The sequence below is a fragment of the Bufo gargarizans genome, chromosome 5, assembly GCF_014858855.1.
Source record: "Bufo gargarizans isolate SCDJY-AF-19 chromosome 5, ASM1485885v1, whole genome shotgun sequence".
NCBI classification, from domain to species: domain Eukaryota; kingdom Metazoa; phylum Chordata; class Amphibia; order Anura; family Bufonidae; genus Bufo; species Bufo gargarizans.
In genome coordinates this window covers 104,369,750-104,391,058 of record NC_058084.1, presented here as the reverse complement: position 1 = coordinate 104,391,058, position 21,309 = coordinate 104,369,750, and the positions used below count along the sequence as shown (strand labels likewise).

At 47.0% G+C, this 21,309-nt stretch overlaps 1 protein-coding gene across 1 annotated transcript in view; it reads left to right on the top strand.

Annotated features, from left to right (window-relative positions):
• The window catches only part of ORC5 (origin recognition complex subunit 5), a 49,646-nt gene extending 29,603 nt beyond the window's left edge, over nucleotides 1–20,043 (top strand). Inside the window, exons 13-15 of the mRNA XM_044294397.1 lie at nucleotides 16,941–17,051; nucleotides 17,312–17,424; nucleotides 19,883–20,043. Coding sequence (XP_044150332.1) covers nucleotides 16,941–17,051; nucleotides 17,312–17,424; nucleotides 19,883–19,928 — 270 coding nt within the window. The 3' untranslated portion in view covers nucleotides 19,929–20,043. The remainder of the gene's footprint in view (nucleotides 1–16,940; nucleotides 17,052–17,311; nucleotides 17,425–19,882) is intronic.
• The last annotated feature ends 1,266 nt before the right edge of the window (nucleotides 20,044–21,309 follow it).

Below are 21,309 nucleotides of genomic sequence, written 5' to 3'. Positions count from 1 at the left end.
GAATGCCTTTTTTTTTATTATTGCATTGTACTTATTTTGGATATATATTTTTTTTTTTTATAAAAAAAATATTTCAGCTGTTTGTCTTCTGCAGCCTACACCTTATGCGAGCTGCCCTCACCTTTACAGTAAAATCCATCAGAGTAGCTGTCCTATGTCTCAGTCTGGTCTCTTGAGAGCTCATATACATAGTTAAATGGTTTCCAAGACTTAGGCTGGTTTCACACGGGCGTGACGGATTTGATCCGGATGCGTTCAGGGTGCGTTCAGTGAAAATGCTGCGATTTTGGCACTAAAACAAGTCAGTTTTGTCTGCGATTGCGTTTAGTTGTTCAGTTTTTTCCGCGCGGGTGCAATGCGTTTTGATGTGTTTTTCACGCGCGTGATAAAAAACTGAATGTTTACAAACAACGTCTCTTAGCAACCATCAGTGAAAAACGCATCGCACCCGCACTTGCTTGCGGATGCAATGCGTTTTTCACGCAGCCCCATTCACTTCTATGGGGCCTGTCCTGCGTTACAAACGCAGAATATAGAACATGCTGCGATTTCAAAGCATTGCAGAAGTGATGCGTGAAAAAAAACGCTCATGTACTCAGCCCCATTGAAATGAATGGGTCAGGATTCAGTGCGGGTGCTATGCGTTCACGTCACGCACTGCACCCGCGCGGAAATCACGCTCGTGTGAAAGGGACCTTATGGTTGACAGTCCAGCTCACGACACCCCCTACCAATCAGCTGTTCATAGTAGTTGCAGCATCAGAACGGCACAGCTGTGTACACTGCATGGTGGCCATGCCTGCTTACTGCAGTGCTGCTCCCACTCACTTCAATGAGAGCAGTGCTGCATGTAACCAGGCATGGCAGCTACACAGTGCACAGAGCCTTTTGGTTCCGGCACCACAACTAGTGAAAACAGCTGATTAGCAGGGGTGCTGGGAGTCTGACCCTTGCTGATCTAATATTGATGACCTGAGTCCTGGAAAAAATCCCTTTAAGGCTCCATTCACACGTCCGCAACCTGTTTTGCGGCTACACGGAGCCACGGAAAGCGGCAATGTGTGTTCTGCATTTTGCGGACCGCACATTGCCGACACGAATAGAATATGCCTGTTCTTGTCCGCAATTGCGGACAAGAATAGGACATGTTCTATTTTTTTGCGGAAACGGAAGCACGGATGCGGAAGTGCGGATCTGCAAATGTGGATGCGGACAGCATATTCCGGCCCTATTGAAAATGAATGGGTCTGCACCCGTTACGCAAAATTGCGGAACTGATGCGGATCCATTTTGCGGACGTGTGAATGGACCCTAACTACTTTCCTGCAGTCGCATGACTTTATACGTTGAAGCTGTAGGCTGTTGACCTATAAACATATAACATATAAAAGCTTACGTTATGATCTGCTAGTCCCCCTTGACTCTGCAGATTGCTGTGACCATGCTGTTACTATACAGCTGCGGTCACAGTGAAGACCCTGGAGATCCATCATATTTTTTCCAGGGCATTTTATCACTGTGACAGCCTGTCACAGTGATCGATCTTGAAAAATGTGTAAAGGAATGAGTTTCTAAAAAGCCAGCACGGCCTCTCTGCTAAGATCATGCTATTTCTTGGCGTCACCCTGCCTCAGGAACACAGCAGGAACAATGTAAGTAAATTAACCCATTCCTGACCATTTTTCTTGTTAATGTCATTGGGGGACACAGCACCATGGGTATACGCCCAGCTACCACTAGGAGGCGACACTAGATATGAAAAAGGTTGGCTCCGCCCAGGTGGGCTATACCCTCTCCGCAGACACTAGGCTAATCAGTTTTAGTCTAGTGTCCGTAAGAGGCAGACATGACCTGCTGTTTTTTTTTGCAGGTCTTGCTGCTTTTTTAATTTTTATTCTTTTATTCCTTTTGCTTTTCATCTGCAGGTCTCTGCCTGCTAGGGCTCCTTTGTGGATAACCACTTTAGTTGCGCCCCCTGCGGGCGAGTACTTTGAGTACCTCGCCGGTCACCCAGTCCCCCTTTACTGCATCCGCAGTTGCATGCCGGCAATCCCACATAAGTGTGAGTTTGCTGAAAGGGTGACCCTGTCGCGCCTGAAGACGCCGGACGGTAAGTATTTCCTCTGCGTCCCCTACCCCGTGGGGTCCCCCGGGTTAGCCCCCCTCTCCTGGCCAGGGGATGGGATTCCATATTTTTCGGTGGTCTTTTGTCGCCCCCCCCCCCCCCCCCCCCTTTTCTTTTTTTTACTTCTCCCTGTTCCATCCTCGTGGGGTGCTTTTTTCTCCCCCCTCCTGGGTTCCCTTCTCCTCCCTGGCCACCCACTCCTCACCATCCTGGTTATTGTGTGCTACCTCCCAGTGCGTCGCTTTTCCACAGGAGGCCCCCCTCATCTGTTTTTCTTTCTCCAGAGGGCCGCCGTTTTGCAGCGGTTCTTACCCACCGACGGCGCACCTTTTCAGCCACTTCATAAATCAAGGCCCCGGCTTTTCCTCCGTCTAGATCGCATTCTTCTCCCATTTTGGAAGTACTCTTCCAGTACTCTCCTGCAAGCTTCCTACATGTTCGGTGGCTGCTGCAGCACCTCTTCGGGGGGACAGCACCTGGGGTCCGGTAGGGCAGACTCTGGCTGGCAACTTTTTTGCTTTTCAGACTTCCCCTTAGTCTCCATGTCCTCTTCCTGAGTAGACTGTCTCAGTCTCCCCCCGGGGTCACCACATACTACGTGCACCTGTTGCAATAGGAGGTTGCCCCCCCCCCCCCCGGGACTCCTCTGTTGTAAGGGGTACACTAACGCTCAGACACCAGGTCCAGTAATCCACCTAGGGTTGTCTCAACTAGGTCCTGTTCCTCTTCTGTGTCCACGGTTCATTTCCAGGACAGAAATCTTTTCCCTCATTCGGCAGCATCGGCCCCCCTGGGAGTCCTTTGCTTCATGCCTCCGGTCCATATCAGGGGGCATAGTCCAATAGCAGCCTAGGGTCTCCCCTCATCCCGCTCACCCTCTGCATCCTGGTTTCCTCCTAGGACGGAACTAGCACTGAGGGAAACGCCACCGGTTTCTCCTGCCTCATCGGGGGACTCCTCTGCACCGATTCTGACTCGGAACAGAGCATCAGGCGGTCTTCCACCATACAGAATCTCTCTGGGTGGTCAAAGACAAATCTCCACTGAGGAACCTCTCCTCCGGGGTTGGTATCCCCTTTAGTGGAGTCTTTGCTATTCTTTCCCTCAATCGTTCAGCCTCCAGTGCTTCCTTGTTTCCTTTCTACCCTGACCTTCACATGGTGTTTGCCATGGACAGGCCATGTTTTAGGTTTGAGATAATTTAGAGTTTTTTTACTTGCTGGGTCCTCTTACTGGTCGGGTTCCCTTGCTTCCAGGCCTTATGGGATAACATTCCTTTTGCCGAGGGATGGTCCACAGGGTCTTCCTTTAGCTTGTCTCCAGGAAGTTTTTTCCTTGGTTCAGGACTGCTCCTGTCCTTTTCCCAGGCATTTTCTCTCCTGCCAGGTTCCCTCCTTGTCTAATTTTTCTTGTTGGGTGTGTCCTCTTAGAGATCCTCCTCCTGGAGCATCCTTCTATATGCAGAGCGCTAGGTCATTACCAACAGATGCCTTCCAGTTGTGCTGCTCTCCTTTATCTTCAGGGGAGCCCTGGTTCTTCCAGATCCTTCTTTGGGCTCTCTAGTGTGTACTTCTTCCACTCTTGGTTCTTGCGCAGGACTTCTAGCCCTGCTCACTATTCTGTAGCTTCTTGTGTTTCCCTTTGTTCCTTTCTTGCATATGGCCTTTTTTCCTTGGCACTTGTCCTTGGGATCCTGGCGATCTCCCTTAAATTTTTTCTTTGGACACTTCCTGGTCCTGGAGCCTCTCGGCTAACTTCCTTAGTTTTCTATCTACCATTTCATGCTATGGCCTCTCCTGGTCCTGTTGGGTCACATGGTTTTCCTGCACCTGAGCGCCCAACTTTTTGCATGAGATTTCCTTCCCACTCTCGGGGACTGCTTTGGATCGTCCCATGGTGCTGTGTCCCCCAATGACATTAACGAGAAAATTAGATTTTTGCATTTACCGCATAATCCGTTTCTTGTTCAATTCATTGGGGGGGGTAGACAGATCCCACCCTTTGTTTTCATTTCTCTCCCTGTCATCAGGCTGCTGTTCTTCTTCCTTCCCCTGTCAAGGACATGTTGGTTCTTTGCTTTTGTTTCTCTCTCCTACTGCTATTGGTGCAAACTGATTAGCCTAGTGTCTGTGGAGAGGGTATAGCCCACCTGGGCAGAGCCAACCTTTTTCATATCTAGTGTCGCCTCCTAGTAGTAGCTGGGCGTATACCAATGGTGCTGTGTTCCCCAATAAATGGAGCGAGAAACGGATTTTGCAGTAAGTACAAAAATCCAATTGTTATAGTTATTAGTTTTAGCTATAGTTAGTATAAGTCTTTTGTTTGTGCAATATAAACACGTCTTTCATAAAAAAAAAATATATTCTTTAGTTTTAGTGTATAGCGGTCTTTTGCTTACATCAAATAACCGCGTATACATCTCTTTGTGTGTGCACACAGGTCTTTACTTTTCTCATAAAAAAGAAGAAATAAAGTGTTTAGTAATAGTATGGCAGTCTTTGTAAAATATTGTCTAGTAACTAGTATTGTTTGCATATAGTGGTCTTTTCCCTGTATTATATAACCATCTATACGTATTTTGTGTCTGTATGCCCATACATCTTTTCTGTTCTTTTAAAAGCATAATATTTCTGCATATAATTTTTTTTCATTAAAAAAAAAGGTTTGTTTTACTTATAGATAGAATAGTAATCTTTTGTGTTTCATATACACGCATATACCGTAGGTTATTTTTTTGTGCATACACACCTATTTTTATGTATATTTTCACACTTCTTCATTGTAATACATTTTTGGCCATTTGCATAAAATAAAATTGCACGCAGACATTTCAGTGCTGAAGAGGCATATGCCTTTCTTTTTCCAAGATAGTGTGGAAGAAAGAAAAAATATAATATTTTTTTTAAAAAATTCAGTTTTTTTCCTTCAATATATATTTTTTTCAAATATTATATCTGTCTAATAAGATTATATTATTATTATATTATATCTGTCTTGTGGAAAGTAATATCAAATACATGTAGGTTGGCTTAGAAATTAGTTATTTGCAGTAGGGTTGTTGCGGGTATCGAAATTTCGATACCCAATCGATACTTTTGTCCCGGTATCGATACGATACCGGGATTTCCGTTTTTTCGATACTGGGCTGCGCTTCTGCGCAGTCTAGTATCTCTGAACATGAGCGCGCTGCTATCGGCACGCACATGTTCTCTCTCAGCAGCACGGGGAGAAGGAAGCTGTCCTCCCTCCCCCTGTGCTGCTGCCGCTGCCACCAATGAGAAGCGAGGGGCGGAGGAGGGGCGGCAATGAGAAGAGAGGGGCGGAGGAGGGGCGGCAATGAGAAGAGAGGGGCGGAGGAGGGGCGGGCGCACTGCGCCACCAATGATAGGATTATTTCCACACAGAGCGGCGCCCAGCGATGCCCCAGCACTCACCATTAGTCCTGGGCGCCGCTCCGTTCTCCTGCAGTGCTCCATTACTGTCTCCTCTCCTGCTCCACATGCTGCTGATTACTATTGGAGCGATGGGAGGAGACATCAGCTTCACTAGTGGGCGTTCCTTCTCCCTGCGCTGCGATTGGACAGCGCTACAGCCAGGGAGAAGGAACGCCCACTAGTGAAGCTGATGTCTCCTCCCATCGCTCCGATAGTAATCAGCAGCATGTGGAGCAGGAGAGGAGACAGTAATGGAGCACTGCAGGCGAACGGAGCTGCGCCCAGGACTAATGGTGAGTGCTGAGACATCGCTGGGCGCCGCTCTGTGTGGAAATAATCCTATCATTGGTGGCGCAGTGCGCCCGCCCCTCCTCCGCCCCTCTCTTCTCATTGCCGCCCCTCTCTTCTCATTGCCGCCCCTCCTCCGCCCCTCTCCCCCTGCTGTGAATTTCACACTTTGCAGCGCAAATGGTAAAATCAGCGGTGGGTTTTGCTGCCGGTTTCCATGGGTTTCGCTGCAGAAATGCAGTAAGATTCACAGCAGACTTACCCTTGAGTGTGCCCAAAGCAGCGGAAATTGAGCAGATTTGCTTTTGGGTTTCAGCTCCAGCTCCTGGTGAACATGAAGCAGTATACCCCTCCTCTGTCACTACCTGACATACTGTACCAGGTCCTGTGCCAGTCTTTGTATAACCAGGCTGTCTGCAATGTCCTCTCAGGAAATCAGGTTGTACAGAGACTGGCATGGGATGAAGGGAGGGCAGTATAGCTATTTTTATTTATTTAGGACTTTTGCTGTGGCTGCATGGGTAATTCAGCAAAATGTGAAACATTTTAGGATTGCTGAGGATATGCCACCTACTTCTAAAACGGGGCTCACAAAATGAACGAAAGCGAAGCGGACAGGTGCAGCCACCCTCGATTCACTTCTGTGGAAGTTCCGAAAATATTTCCGGCAGTCCTATAGAGGTGAACGGAGGAGATGGGCATGCTTGGAGCACTCTGCTGTTCTTGGATCTCCCACAGAAGAGAGCGGAGAGCACGCCGCGCAGTGCGCTCTAGTTCTCTTTGGGGGTCCCGTTCCAGAGGACATTGGTTGTATATCCTAGTGACGTGCCACCCCTTCTGCAACAATCCTGTCAGAAATGGACAGGCTGTGGATTTAAAAATGTATGCAGATGGCTTTGCATAAATCTTACTCACTTTCTCCTACTATAATCAGCTGCATATTTTTGTATGCAAATCCAAATGGAAAATCCGCAGCGCTTCAGTAAAAGGGGGTCCACAGCATATCCACCAGATCCTCAGCCATGTTTGTGTTTTTTAGCCATTGGTGGTGCAGTGGTGCAGTGGCAGCTTCTGATCGGAGCCCCAGCTGTGTAAGCCTGGGGCTCCGATCGGTTACCATGGCAGCCAGGACGCTACAGAAGCCCTGGTTGCCATGGTAACATCCCTGATGCTGTGTGCACAAGGCACAGAGCAGCAGGGACAGTGTGAAGTCCTATTCACCCTGATAGAGATCTATCAGGCTGAATAGGAAAAGGGATGAAAGATCCCAGGTTCTAGCCCCTAAGGGGGAAATAGTTATTAAATAAAAAGTGTAAAAAAACAAACAAAAAACACTAAAATATGAAGTATAAATCACCCCCTTTTCCCAATTTCACATATAAAATATATAAATAATAAACATATTACATCGCCACGTCAGAAAAGTCCAAACTATTAAAATATATTAAAAAAATCTAGGTGGTGAATGCCGGAACAGAAAAAATAAAATAAAAACTGCGCGATTCGCCATTTTTAAAAATGAGGAATGCACGTGGCTTTTTTTGTTTATTTTTTTCGCGTGGTATCGAGTATCGCAATACTTTTTCATGGTATCGAAACCGAATCAAAAAATTGGTATCGCAACAACTCTAATTTGCAGTTAGGTAGGCTCATTTCAAAAATTGAAAAATTCACCTGGTAAGGAAGGGGGTGAACTCTGTGGTAATGAAGTGTTTAACCCCTTCCCGATTGCCATATGGCTATATACAAGCTATCTGCACATAGCACGTATATAAAAGTTATGGCACCTCTTTAATCCAAGTGCTGCCATTTATTACAATAAATAAGTGTGCAAATATACATAAAAATAGGTGTGTATGCACTTATGTACAATCGTTTTTTTAATGAAAAAAATCACCTATATGTGTGTATATGAAACACAAACGATTACAATTCTATTTACTAGTAAAAATAACTTTTTTCTTTTTTTTATGAAAAAAATATATGCAGAAATATTATGCTTTTAAAAGAACAGAAAAGATGTATGCGCCACCGCCATCAGCAGCGAGTGTCAGATGTATGCTGACACTCTGCTGCAACCCGTTAGATCCCGCAGTCAGCAGCATCCAAGGGGTTAACAGAGGGAGGGGGCTTCCTCTTTTAACCATCTCGGGCTGCTGTGCTGCGATGGCAGCGGCCCGATGGTTGCCATGGCAACCTGTCGCCTTGCCATCTATCAGTGTAAAGTATAGTACAGCTGTCAGCCCCACTGGATCTTCAAGATCCAAGTGGGACTTGATAAAAAAAAAAAAAGTGTGAAAATAAAAAAAGTAAAAAATAAATGTCAAAAAAAATACGAATAAAATAAATTGTCCTTTCCCACATACGGTTATTTATAAGAGATAAAAATACAAAATAAAAACTACACATAATTGGTATCGCCACATACATAATGACCTGATCTATAAAATTATCACAGTACCAATCTCGCATGGTGAATGCTGTAAAAAATAAAAATAAACAATGGTTGAATTGCTGTTTTTCCCTTTCATCCTCCATGACAGCATATCATGAGAGATGACCCGCCACCAACCAGGTAGGGACAGGAAGAATAAATTTGACCCTCCTCCGGCTCCTCCTCAGTATCTTCCAGTCCCTCCAGATGGGAGATGGATCATCCTCATGGCACTTGCTATGAGCCTGTTTCTGTTCTAAGGCAGGCAGAGGCGGTGGATAGAAGAGAATGGAATGCCTTATACACATTAGGGAAGCAGGCAGTACCCATGCCCTAGTTGGGGTGTTTATGTAAACTGCAGAAGCGGGGTAATAAATATTGAGGGTTGGTTTTGCTGTTAACCCTTGCTGTGTTATAGAAAAAATTGGATTCAAATAAAAAGTCTGCACAAAAACTGAAAATTGTAAATTTCACCTCCATTTTCCTTTAATTCTTGTGGGACACCTAAAGGGTTAACATAGTTTGTAAAACCAGTTTTAAGGCCTCTTTCCCACGGTTGAGATTTCCTCACGGGTGCAATGCGTGAGGTGAATGCATTGCACCCGCACTGAATCCGGACCCATTCATTTCTATGGGGCTGTGCACATGAGCGATGTTTTTCACGCTTCACTTGTGCGTTGCGGGAAAATCGCAGCATGCTCTATATTGTACATTTTTCACGAAGTGAATGGGGCTGCGTGAAAATCGCAAGCATTTGCAAGCAAGTGCGGATGTGGTGCGATTTTCATGCATGGTTGCTAGGAGATGATCGGGATGGGGACACGATCTTTATTATTTTCCCTTTATAACATGGTTATAAGGGAAAATAATAGCATTCTGAATACAGAATGCTAAGTAAATTAGGGATGGAGGGGTTAAAAAAATAAAATAAAAAATTAAACTCGTTCGCGCTGCCCGGCTTCTCTTCTGTCGTCTTCTTTCATGAGCTGGGAGAAAAGGACCTGTGGTGACGTCACTGCGCTCATCACGTGGTCCATCACCATGGTGATGGATCATGTGATGTGCGCAGTGACATCACCAAAGGTCCTTTTCTCCCAGCTCATCAATGAAGAGAAGTCAGGCAGTGCGAACAAATGGATAAGGTGAGTTAAATTTTTTTTTTTTAACCCCTCCATCCCTAATTTACTAGGCATTCTGTATTAAGTTATAAGGGAAAATAATAAAATTTCTCGCCCAATTTCCTTGGGGGACACAGAAGACCTTGGGGTATAGCTCATCTCCATAGGAGGCGTGACACTAAGTGAGAACTGTTAAGCCCCTCCTCCACAGCTATACCCTCAGCCTGGAGAGAGAGACTGCCAGTTTTTGCTTAGTGTCCAAGGAGGCAAGACATTCCCTGCTCTGCAGGGCTGTTTTTTCTCCTGTTTGGTTTTTTAGTTTTGATTTTTGCTTTGTTTTTTTCTTCAGATCATCAGGGACAACAGAGACGCACTAGACCTCTCTGTTTCTCCCGGGGTCGAGCTGCGCCAGTGCCGGTCATCCGCACTGCTGCCTCCCCCACAGAAGGCAAGGTGGACCAGGGCAGCCCAGCTCTCCTGCATCCCGCCAGCGCAAGGGTCGTCCGCACGCCAAGTCCCTCTTCCAGCGTCCTGCCACTACGGTGCCAGTAGCTGAAGGGGCGACCCTGCTGGAACGGACCGAGGGTGAAGACGGCTGTGGTAAGAGAGAGGCTTCTCCAGCCCTACGTTCCCCTCAGTCCCTCCCCGGTCTCCTGCGTGCTGGACCCCCATACTGGTCCCTGCTGGACCTAGGCTGGCCCCTGAGGTTCCCAATAATCATATAGCCCCACACCACCACCATACTGGTGACCGCGGGGCGACTATACACTGCCCCTCCATAGGGCATTGCACATGGAGGAGTTCTGCTTTAGGGCCGGAGACCCGCTCCTAGCTGCCCCTGACACAGGGGTTATGCCGGCCCTCCCCCTTACCGGTCGCAGATTAAGTGCAGGGGGCCCGCGCTGGCTGCCCTGTCCCTCCTCCACGGGCGCCTGGTCCGTTAGGGCAGGGGGTGCAGTGCTGGACTTCAGGGCCCCCCCCCCTCCCCCCGCCCTCCTTACCGGTGTCTAGGGCCAGGGGCCCGCTCCAGAAGCTGCCGGACGCAAGGCCCTCACGGCCTGCATGTACTGAGCGCGATGCTCCAGCGGGCCCCGGCTGACTGTTGAGGCTTCCGGTCGGCCGGGTGCCGCAAACTTTTGACCCAGGCTTCGGCCTGCTTGGCCGCAATCCGGCCGTTTGTCTCTGCCGGCACGCGGGGTGGGCACCCGCGGCCGTCAGTACAGGCGTCAGCCGGCTCCCTCCCGGTCCCGGCCGACCGCTGGTACTCCCGGTCGGCCGGGCGCCGCAAAAATCTAGGCCCCGGCTTCACGGCCTACTAGGCCGCAAACTTTGGAGGGGGCGGGAACTTCTCGCTGCGCGAATTCTTACCGCCTGGTGGTCCCCCGCCCCCAGGGGTTCTCAGCGCCGCCCCCTAGGCCGGATGTTTGTTAACCCGTTGGGTACCGGCCATCTCCAGGGGCCGGCTCCCATCTAGAGGACACCCTCTCTGTTCTGGGCTTCCTAGCTGGCCTGTACGTGACTGTGCCATGTATGGTGGCCCCTTTTTTGCCTCAGAGTGGCTGTGTTTAAAAAAAAAAATATATATATAAAATAAATAAAAATAAAATAAATAAGGTTAATAAATAACGGAATGGCTGCGCAGGACGCTGCAGCCTGATGCAGTAGTGCTGGCCGCACGCTATGCCCCCCTTCCGTGGGCGGCATGTTGCGCTCCTCGGCTGCGGTTCTGGCCAGCTACATGTTCCCCTTCTAGGCGAACCCTTGCCATCTTCCGGGATACGGCGCTGACCAAAGGTAGGCGCCCCGTCTATAGGCGGAACGTCGCCTTTCCAGTTACAGGCTGGCCATGTGCATGACCCCCTTCTTAGGCGGAGTGCTACATTCACCGGATCGGTGCTGCCAATGTGCTCGCCCCCCTTTCATGTGCGGAATGCTGCGCTCTCACTGGATTTAATGCCGGACAGGTGCATGACCCCCTTCTGGGGCAGAATAATTGCACTCTCACCGGATACGGTGCTGGCCATGTGCACGACCCCCCTTCTTGAAGAGCGCGGCACTCTCGCTGGATTCCTGCCGGCCATGTGTGTAACCCCCTTCTATGGCGGTACGCTGCACTCTCACTGGGTTTGCTGTCGGCCATGGGTATGAAACATGTGCACGTCCCCCTTCCATATGCGGAACACTGCACTCACTGGATTCACTGCCGGCCATGTGCACGTCCCCCTTCCATAAGCGGAACGCTGCACTCTCACTGGATTCGCTGCCGGCCTTGTGCATGACTCCCTTCCATAAGCGGTAGGCTGCACTCTCATTGGTTTCGCTGCCGGCCTTGAGCATGCCTCCTTCTCTCCGGCGGCATACATACTCTTCCTGGCTGGGGTTGTTCTCTCGCGGTAGGTTGCTGGCCACGTGCTTGACCCCCTTCCATGGCGGGGTGCTTGCACTCTCACCGGATCCGCTGCCAGCCATATGCATGGCCCCCCCCCCTTCCTTGGGCGGTGTACCGCACTCTCGCTGGCTTTGCTGCCGGCGTGGGCATGCCTCCTCTCCTCAGGCGACATACATGCACCTTCACTGACGGTGTTTGTACTTGCGCCAGTACGTTGCTGGCCATGTGCATGGCCCCATCCGTGGCGGGGTGCTCGCGCTCTCCTGGGATGCGATGCTGCCGTGTGCGGTTCATTGCACCCTCACCGAATACATTGCTGGCCAGGAGCATGGCCCTCTAAACATGGGTGCGCTGCTTGCACTCCTTTTGGAAACGGTGCTGGCCTTGTGCATGACCACTTCGCATTCCATGGGCGGTATTTTGCGCGCTCATGAGATTCACGGCTGTCCTTCTGTATGCTGTACTGGACGTTCCCCTTTCATTGGCGAACTACTCGTTGCACTCTCACAAAATTCGGTATTGGGTGGATTATTGCACAATCATTTGGTGCTAGGATAATCCTGTGCATACCCTTCCCCCTTCACTAGGTCCTTTTGGTGCGGGCCTTTGCACTCTTGCCGTCTGCAGAGTTTGCCAGGTGCCTTTCTCTCCCCTTTTCCGGGCGGACTGCTTGCGTTCCATAGCATGCCTCCTGTACTAGCCTTGTGCATGACTCCCTTTCGGGTTGCACTTGCACTTCCATGGATACTGTGGGATGCTGTGGCTGTGCGCTCTGTGCGTTGTTTGGGCCGTGTTTGCCTTCTCCTCCAGTGGGTGGGTTGGCCTTCTCGCTGCCTGCGGTTTCCTAGTACGTATGCCTCCCTTCCTCCTGCGACATACTTTTTTCTCTTGGGGTGAGGCTGATTGTCGCTAGCTTTGCACTCTTTTCTGAGGAGGTCGTTCAGTCCACCTGTATGAGCCTAAGGTGTTGTCCAACACACAACAATTGAATGCCCAATGTATTCACCGCTGTCTACCTTGTATATATGTAGACGGGCTCTGTTGGCTCGCTACTGCACCGAGCTGGGTGGCACTCATTCTCTGGTGTGGTCCCGTTGTGACTGCACCAGCCATGTTCATTGGCCCTTCCACCTGGGGAGTGTTCGGGGTCCCTTAATGCGTACCCGTTCGTCCTCCCGTGACATTGCTTCCCCGCGCGAGCCGTCGGGGGTCAAGAGTGTTGTCTTTGGCGCCTTCTGCACTTCAATCTGATCTGCTACCAGGAACTGACCGCTCCTCTCGGGTAGGTCACCCAACTTCTCTTGGGTGCTCGTCTATCCAGGTCTGAGGGACCTCCACTTTGGGTTCTTCAGGGTATTCGCCTTCTGCGAGGCGATGTGCAGGTCGTCTCACAGGGTAGCCGGTATTCGGCTTTTGGACTGTCCTGTGGCTTCCCTGTTTGCCATTCCTCCTTTCGGTTTGGAGGGTGTTATGCCGGCCTCTGTCTCGGTTGCTTTTCCTCGCCGGCTCGGTTTTTTTGGCTTCCTCTCTGAGTTTGTCACTCCGAGGTGGCTTCTGCACCGGCCAGGCCTCAGAGGCTGTTTCGTCATTGCCCCCTCCCCCTCGGGGGTGAGCATGGTTGTTCACTTGGATGTTTCTGGCGTTACTTGTGGTCTCGTACCGTCTCCCTCGTTTTCGCTGGCAGTACTAGCTGTGTGCCTGTTGCCGGGCCTATTGCATTCTGTCCTCCCGCTGGGTGCAGATTGCCTTTCCATTCTGGGCATATGGTCCAGCTGGACTTACCTTTTCGTTAACTTGGGAGGACTACCCTTCGGTCACGTTTGTCCTTTGATCCCACCAGGACTGTAGAACTCCTTCCTGTGGTGGCTACGTCGACTTGGACTTGGCCTGTCTTGTCCTGGCATCTGTTGGCTGCTGGGCGGACCCTTCCGGTTTCTTCTGTCTGTCCTTCTGCTCCCCCACTCCGGTTGGATACAGGACTATGTTGTTCAGGGGCCGACGAGACAGTTTTTTTCCGACCCTTGGGCCATGTTACTGGTCTGCGCCTGATCACATTGGGTTTTCTCCCGCTTGCCAGGCGATTCCTGCGAGCGCGCTAGTGTTCGCTCCCGACTGTGCTTCGTCCAGGTTCGGTTGTCGGACTTAGGGTTCTTGCCTGGGTTTGTGGTGAGCGGGGCATTCCCCCACTCTGCTTTTCTCTCCCTTTGGTTCTGTCTTTCTCTAGTCCGGCCTGACCCTGGGACTGGGACTCTGTTACTTGAAGTGTCAAGTGTCGGCGCTGTCCTTCCCCTTGCAGCGTTTTTTTCTGGCCCTCCTGGGCCTGTCATGACCTTCTTCCACAGAGTGGCTCTTTGGTTCCCTGGTACCGTCCTGGGAATTACACACTGAGCTCTTGGCGCTCCACTCTTTCCCTTGGTGCCGTTGTAGAAGTTCTCCCTACTCCTTCTGTCCTGTACAGTTGTGTTTGCTGTTGCCATCATGTCTGGCGGGTGCCTGAGGGGTGGCCTTTCGTGTTCTGTGCCTTCTGTCCTTTCCAGGACAGGGCTGTTTCTCATCCCGTCCCTTCCTTCTGAGGGTGGTATCTGCCTTCTTATCTACGAGGCTTGGTCGTCCCCTTCCCGTCTCCGGGAACGGGCGCTTCACCGCTTGGAGATTGTTTGGGTTTGCAGTTGTTCCTTGGAGATCTCCGACTCTAGTCGGCGTTCGGTCTCTTGTGTTTCCGGGATGTCCGCGCAAAGGGTTGACGGCCTCCAGGGTGGCTTTCCTTCGCTCTCTGAGTGTCTATTGCTGTGGTTACCGCACCACGGGCAGGGTTCTGCTTTTGGTGTCACCGTTCATTTCACCAGAGCGGTCGGTGCCTCCTGGGCCGGAGGCATAAGGCTTCGGCCATGCATTTGTGCAAGGCGGTCACTGGTCTTCCTTGCACACCTTTCCGAGTTCTACAGGGTGCGCACTGGGGCTTCGGCGTATGCTGCCTTGGGCCGCCTGGTCTGCAGGCGGCGGTTTCTTGATGCCTTCGGGTGCCTTGCCTTGGTGCTGTGGTCCCTCCCCTCTTGGACTGCTATTGAACGTCCCAAGGTCTTCTGTGTCCCCCAAGGAAATTGGGCGAGAAAACGAGATTTTTGTATAACTTACCAGTAAAATCTCTTTCTCGCTCTTTCCTTGGGGGACACAGCGCCCACCCATTCTTTGTTTTTCTCTGCACGGTTTCCAAGTTTGTTTTACCCGTTGGGTAGTTGGCTTGTTGGTTCCACTTTTGGACTTTGCCTTTTCTCACTGCTTGGACACGCAACTGGCAGTCTCTCTCTCCAGGCTGAGGGTATAGCTGTGGAGGAGGGGCTTAACAGTTCTCACTTAGTGTCACGCCTCCTATGGAGATGAGCTATACCCCAAGGTCTTCTGTGTCCCCCAAGGAAAGAGCGAGAAAGAGATTTTACTGGTAAGTTATACAAAAATCTCGTTTTACACAACACCTAGCCCAAACCCAAACTTCTGTGAAGAAGTTTGGGTACCAAATATGCAGATTTTTCTCACGCGTGTGCAAAACGCATTAAAACGCTTTGCATTTGCAGGGAAAATTTGTGCATTATCCCGCAACGCACCCGCATCTTTTCCCGCACGTCACCTGCAACGTCTGTGTGAACCCAGACTTAGTAATTTGAGGAGTGTAGTTTCTAAAATGGGGTGAATTATGGGTGGTTTCTATTATGTAAGGACCTCAAAGTCACTTCAGAACTGAATTGGTCCTTGAAAAAGTCGGTTTTGAAAATTTTATAGAAAAGTTGAAAAATGGCTTCTTAAATTCTAAGCCCTCTAACGTCCTAAAAACTATCTAATGAGAAATCACTATCTGACTTTAATGCGTAGAAATTCAAATTTAGAAAATTGCATTTTTTTTTCTCCAAATTTTCGGTACATTTTGATTTTTTTTTTAATAATATAAAGGTACAGTTTACCCAAATTTACCCCTAACATTAAGTATGAGATGTCACGAGAAAACAATCTCAGAATGGCTTGGATAAATAAAAGAATTCCAAAGTTATTAGCACATAAAGTGACACATGTCAGATTTGCAAAATTAAGCCTGGTCACGAAGGTGAAAAATAGCTTGGTCTTGAAAGGGTTAAGCTGAATTGTTATCAAATTGATAAGAATTTAACTTAAAGGTAACATGTCACCATTGAATGCAATGCAATCTGCAGACAGCATGTTATGGAACAGAAGGAGCTCATTTGTCTCAGAACGAAAAAATATATAAAATTACAAGTTTTACAGAAACTTTCTATATACGGTATATACATTTGCTCAGCTTCTTCTGCTGTATAACATGCTGCCTGCCGAAGGCAGCTACTCGGGGAACAGACTAGCCAGCATTACATGTGAAGGTGCAGGCTGCAGAAGACGAACGATTGAAAAAATGTTAATTAAGATCCACAGTAAAAATGTTTTAGCCCAAAATAAGTACAGTGCAATAAAGTACTAAAACAAAATGCATTTAAAGGTGTCCATATCTGTCGACAAACAAGTGCATCCTTTTTGGCTTATCTGCAGGGTGCTGCCACACTTCTAGGCTTTTTGATGCCGTTTTTGAAGCCACAATCAGGAGAGAAAGTTTTAAGGGCAGATACAACATCTTCAAATTTTTTCAAAACACTTCTGGTTTTGGCTTCAAAAACTGCATCAAAAAGCCTGAACGTGTGGCACAGGCTCGTTGTCAGGAATCGGCAATCCTTATAATTGGCCTGAAAATCGGGCAGTGTAGTAGAGTCTACAGTTTATACATTTTCATCTTGTACTTGCTTTTGTAACAGTCGTTAAAGGGGTTGTACAATAATGGGTGGCAAACCTCCCTACTTGGCCATACCTGTAAAGGGAAGCTTGCTTCCTAGCGCTGGCTCCCCCTTTCTCCTGCTCCCGGCCTGCGATGCTCCGCATCGTTCCCTAGCTGAAAACATCTAGTTTGACACCGCCTGCGGTGACTGGCTCCCCGTACATCATGACAAATGGTCACTTGACGCAAGAGGATCCGGTCACCGTTGCGGCCAGTGATTGGCTGCAGGCGGCATCAAACCGGATGTTTTAATACATGTTTTATAAAAAGGGCTTTGATTAGGAAATATTAGTCTTGTTCTTTAATGTGTTTTATTTGCAGACTAGCAACCATCTTCTGGGCCCCAAGCCATTCCCTTTGGATAGACTGTTGGCAATTCTGTACAGTGTTGTGGACAGCAGAGTGGCGCCCACTGCCAATATTTTTTCCCAGGTAAATTGGATGCTGTATGCTGAAAATCCTAGCTTTGCTTTGCTACCCATGCTTGTCCTGACATTGGTTTCACCATGTGTGTAGCCCCGAGTCAGACAACCTGTGCTGTTCCAGCTGTTCAAACCCAGTTGCAAGCTTTAAGAACAGTCCACACGAGAGAAGCGTGAACAGAGGCGCTGCTCCTCATACAGCACCTGTACACAGAATATTTCAGTTCTCACTCTTTCGGCTGTAAGTAACGATTTTTATTTCTTTATTAGATATCATCTCTTGTGACTCTTCAGCTTTTAACTCTGGTGGGCCACGACGATCAGCTTGATGGACCCAAGTACAAATGTACTGTGTCATTGGATTTTATCCGAGCTGTAGCAAGGTATGATGCGTGAGCATCCATGGTCGTCTGTATGTACAAAGATGCAATTCGGTGCTGACTATTTGACCATTATTATTATTGTTTATTTGAAAGTGCCATTAATTCAATGGCACTGTACGTGAAGGGGTTACTCATACAAAATGTACAAAAATGCGAATACGAGAAACATGAAACCATTAACAAACTAGTAGAGAGGGGGAGAGGACCCTGCCGCGAGTGCTTACAATCTACAAGATCATGTGCATGTTTTATTATGTTGCTGCGTCTATTCACTACACAGCACTCATTGCGGCACATTCATGAAAAGGCTTTGGGCTCATGATCTGCTGGTAAAGTTCAACATATGTTGAAAAATATGGATGGGCACTCATATATGAAGATATTTATTCAAACGCAATTTATTCAAACATATAATCTATAATAAAATATACTCTGTTAAAATACACTGTATTAAAAATATGTGAAATAATTTTTTTTGATGCATTTTGGCTAGAGATAAAATAGCACAAAAAATCCTCAATCCTCACTGGGCTATCCCCATAATAGGTTTATAGCTGGTAAGGGGAGGGAGAGGACAGTTGTGCAATTGATCTCAATCCAAACAGATAATATTCATCCAAAATAAATCAATCAAATCTATAAAATGGCATAGATATCCAATTCATAAGAACGCATTAAATATTACATATCCGTCCTATATTCAAGTATAGAAAATGCATGCATGTGCTGTATTGCCACTGACTAATCCTGGTTGTTAAAGGTGTATCAGAAATACATGAACACGTTCCACATATGTTGCTTTTCCTTTGTGCTTGATATTCTTTTGCAAAATGTATCTAATCTCCGTTGTGTCAACAGAGTAGTGATGCAGTCCGACCTACTACCGGTTGTTAAAGGGAACCTGTCACCGGGATTTTGTGTATAGAGCTGAGGACATGGTTTGCTAGATGGCCGTTAGCACATCCACAATATCCAGTCCCCATAGCTCTGGGTGCTTTTATTGTGTAAAAAAAACCGATTTGATACATATGCAAATTAACCTGAGATGAGTCCTGTACGTAAGATGAGTCAGGGACAGGACTCATCTCAGGTTAATTTGCATATGTATCAAATCTTTTTTTTTAAACAATAAAAGCACACAGAGCTTTGGGGATTGGGTATTGCAGATGTGCTAGCGGCCATCTAGCAACCCATGTCCTCAGCTCTTTACACAAAATCCCGGTGACAGGTTCCCTTTAACACAGAAAGGTCCTTGGCATATTATTAAATGCAGTATGCTATCTCTCCTTACGGTAGCTTTGCCTCATAGATTTTGTACTCAGTGTCTGGGCTTACCTGACCTAGACACTGGGTACAAAATCTATGAGGCAAAGCTACCGTAAGGAGAGATAGCATACTGCATTTAATAATATGCCAAGGACCTTTCTGTGTTAACAACCGGTAGTAGGTCGGACTGCATCACTACTCTGTTGACACAACGGAGATTAGATACATTTTGCAAAAGAATATCAAGCACAAAGGAAAAGCAACATATGTGGAACGTGTTCATGTATTTCTGATACACCTTTAACAACCAGGATTAGTCAGTGGCAATACAGCACATGCATGCATTTTTCTATACTTGAATATAGGACAGATATGTAATATTTAATGCGTTCTTATGAATTGGAGATCTATGCCATTTTATAGATTTGATTTATTTATTTTGGATGAATATTATCTGTTTGGATTGAGATCAATTGCACAACTGTCCTCTCCCTCCCCTTACCAGCTATAAACCTATATGGGGATAGCCCAGTGAGGATTGAGGATTTTTTGTGCTATTTTATCTCTAGCCAAAATATATCAAAAAAATTTATTTCACATATTTTTAATACAGTGTATTTTAACAGAGTGTATTTTATTATAGATTATATGTTTGAATAAATTGCGTCCTATATCTTCATATGAGTGCCCATCCATATTTTTCAACATTTTAATCCAATTTTGAGGGGTGTCTCAAATTTTGGTTGGTGCACCTGCCTTGAGAGAGCAGAGGTGAGCGGATCCCTAAAAAATCTTTTAAAGTTCAACATATCTCTCTTGAGAACAAAAGGATCAGATAAGCCACCACTAGGGGTGTCTGGCATCGACTTATTCTCCTCTTCCCAGTGAGAACGCATGCACACTTGGCCAAACTGAACATGTAAGAGGAAGAGGAATTTAGAGTAATGTCTGAACGCTCGTTTGGCGGGCAGCTAACAGCCATTGAAGGCGTTTAGCCACCTTATGACTACAGTCACTAGTACAATGCACCCAGTTGAGGAGTTTGTAGCACGCCATCTATGTGTTGTGCCGCTTTTCAAAAATCTTCACTGTCTTGCGTTTTGTTCTTGCAGCTGTGTTGAATTCCTGCATTTTGTGCACGTCATCCCATTTATTAATAGTTACATTTTCCCTTTTTTTTTTCTTTGTGCAGGACTGTGAATTTTGATATTGTCAGATATTTGTATGATTTTCTATGAACCTCAATTTCAATTCCGACTGAAAGCGAAGACCTGATACAGTATTTAAGAAAATGGCACCATTCGTGGTTAAAAATGTTTTGCATTGTTCCATTTGTAATAAAATAAGTCTAAAATAGAACCAAAGTTTCTATGGAATTTTTTTTTTTAATGTTTAGTACAAACAGAGGCACAGTATACTATCTCTATATTACTCATTTATATTATATAAGCCTAAAAAGCATACCTCCAAGAAGAAAATAAAAACTTTCCAGAGTGCCTTAATCCTTACATATAGTAGCTGTACAGCTGTTTCCTTATAACATCAGGCGTTTGTCTTTGATGCTATTTGTCAGCCATATTAGCTCTCTGTCTAGGATGTATCACTATCTAACGCTTTACCCCTGCAGCCAACCACAGTGACACAACCTTCTTCCTGTGCAGTTATATGCGGTAATAAGTCCCTGCTAATTGCTGTAGATGTAATGTGTGTTTCTCGTTTTTATTTCCTTAGTGTTGTGAACAGGTGCAAAGTATGTGCCACTGCATGATACTATACATATGCCTTATACATTTACATTCTGCATATCCACTGTGGCCCATGAGGTGCTTGAAAGCACCTTTGAAAAAAAAAAATGGTGCTTGATAGGGAAAAAAAATGTGCATTTTTGTGCTCAGTTTATTTTTTTTAAACCACTTTTTTTCTTTTTTTTGCCTTCTAGGGGACTTGAAGCTTCAAACCTCAGATTTCCCATATAATACACTTCAATACATTTGTGTTGCACTGTATTATTTGGCCATGAATTGTAGATGTGGTGAGAGAGGGAGTGTCCCCCCTTCTTTAACCATGCTGCGGTCAGCATGGACCAAAACATCTAAGGGGTTACACTGCCACGATTGGAATTAAGTTTGATCCCTGCAGTGAGGTCAGGAGGCCAGCTGTATAATATCTGCACAGCCCTGAGCAAGTGCCATCACTGTGCGTCCGGCGTACTATTACACCACTGGGCGGAAAGGAGTTAAGACTCAAAATACGCCAAGGCTTAAGGGGTTAATGAAGTCTGATATTTAAGAATAAAGTCATAATCCCTTCCCCAGAAACGGCGCCACTCCTGTCTATGGGATATGTCTGGTATTGCAGCTCAGTCTCATTCACTTGAATGGAACTGAGCTCCAATATCAGAAACATCCTGCGGACACCAGTGGTATTATTTCTAGGCGGGAAAACTGTTTTTCAGACCCGTCTAATGTATATGAGTAAAAAATATGATATTTTGTATATTTGTTCTCTCGAGTTGTATATAATTGTTGCGGTTCTGCTTTCTTTAATATGGTAAGCGTATGCAGCGTTAGCTTTGCAGTGACAATTAGTGTCACTTGTAATGATTATACAGTATGTGTA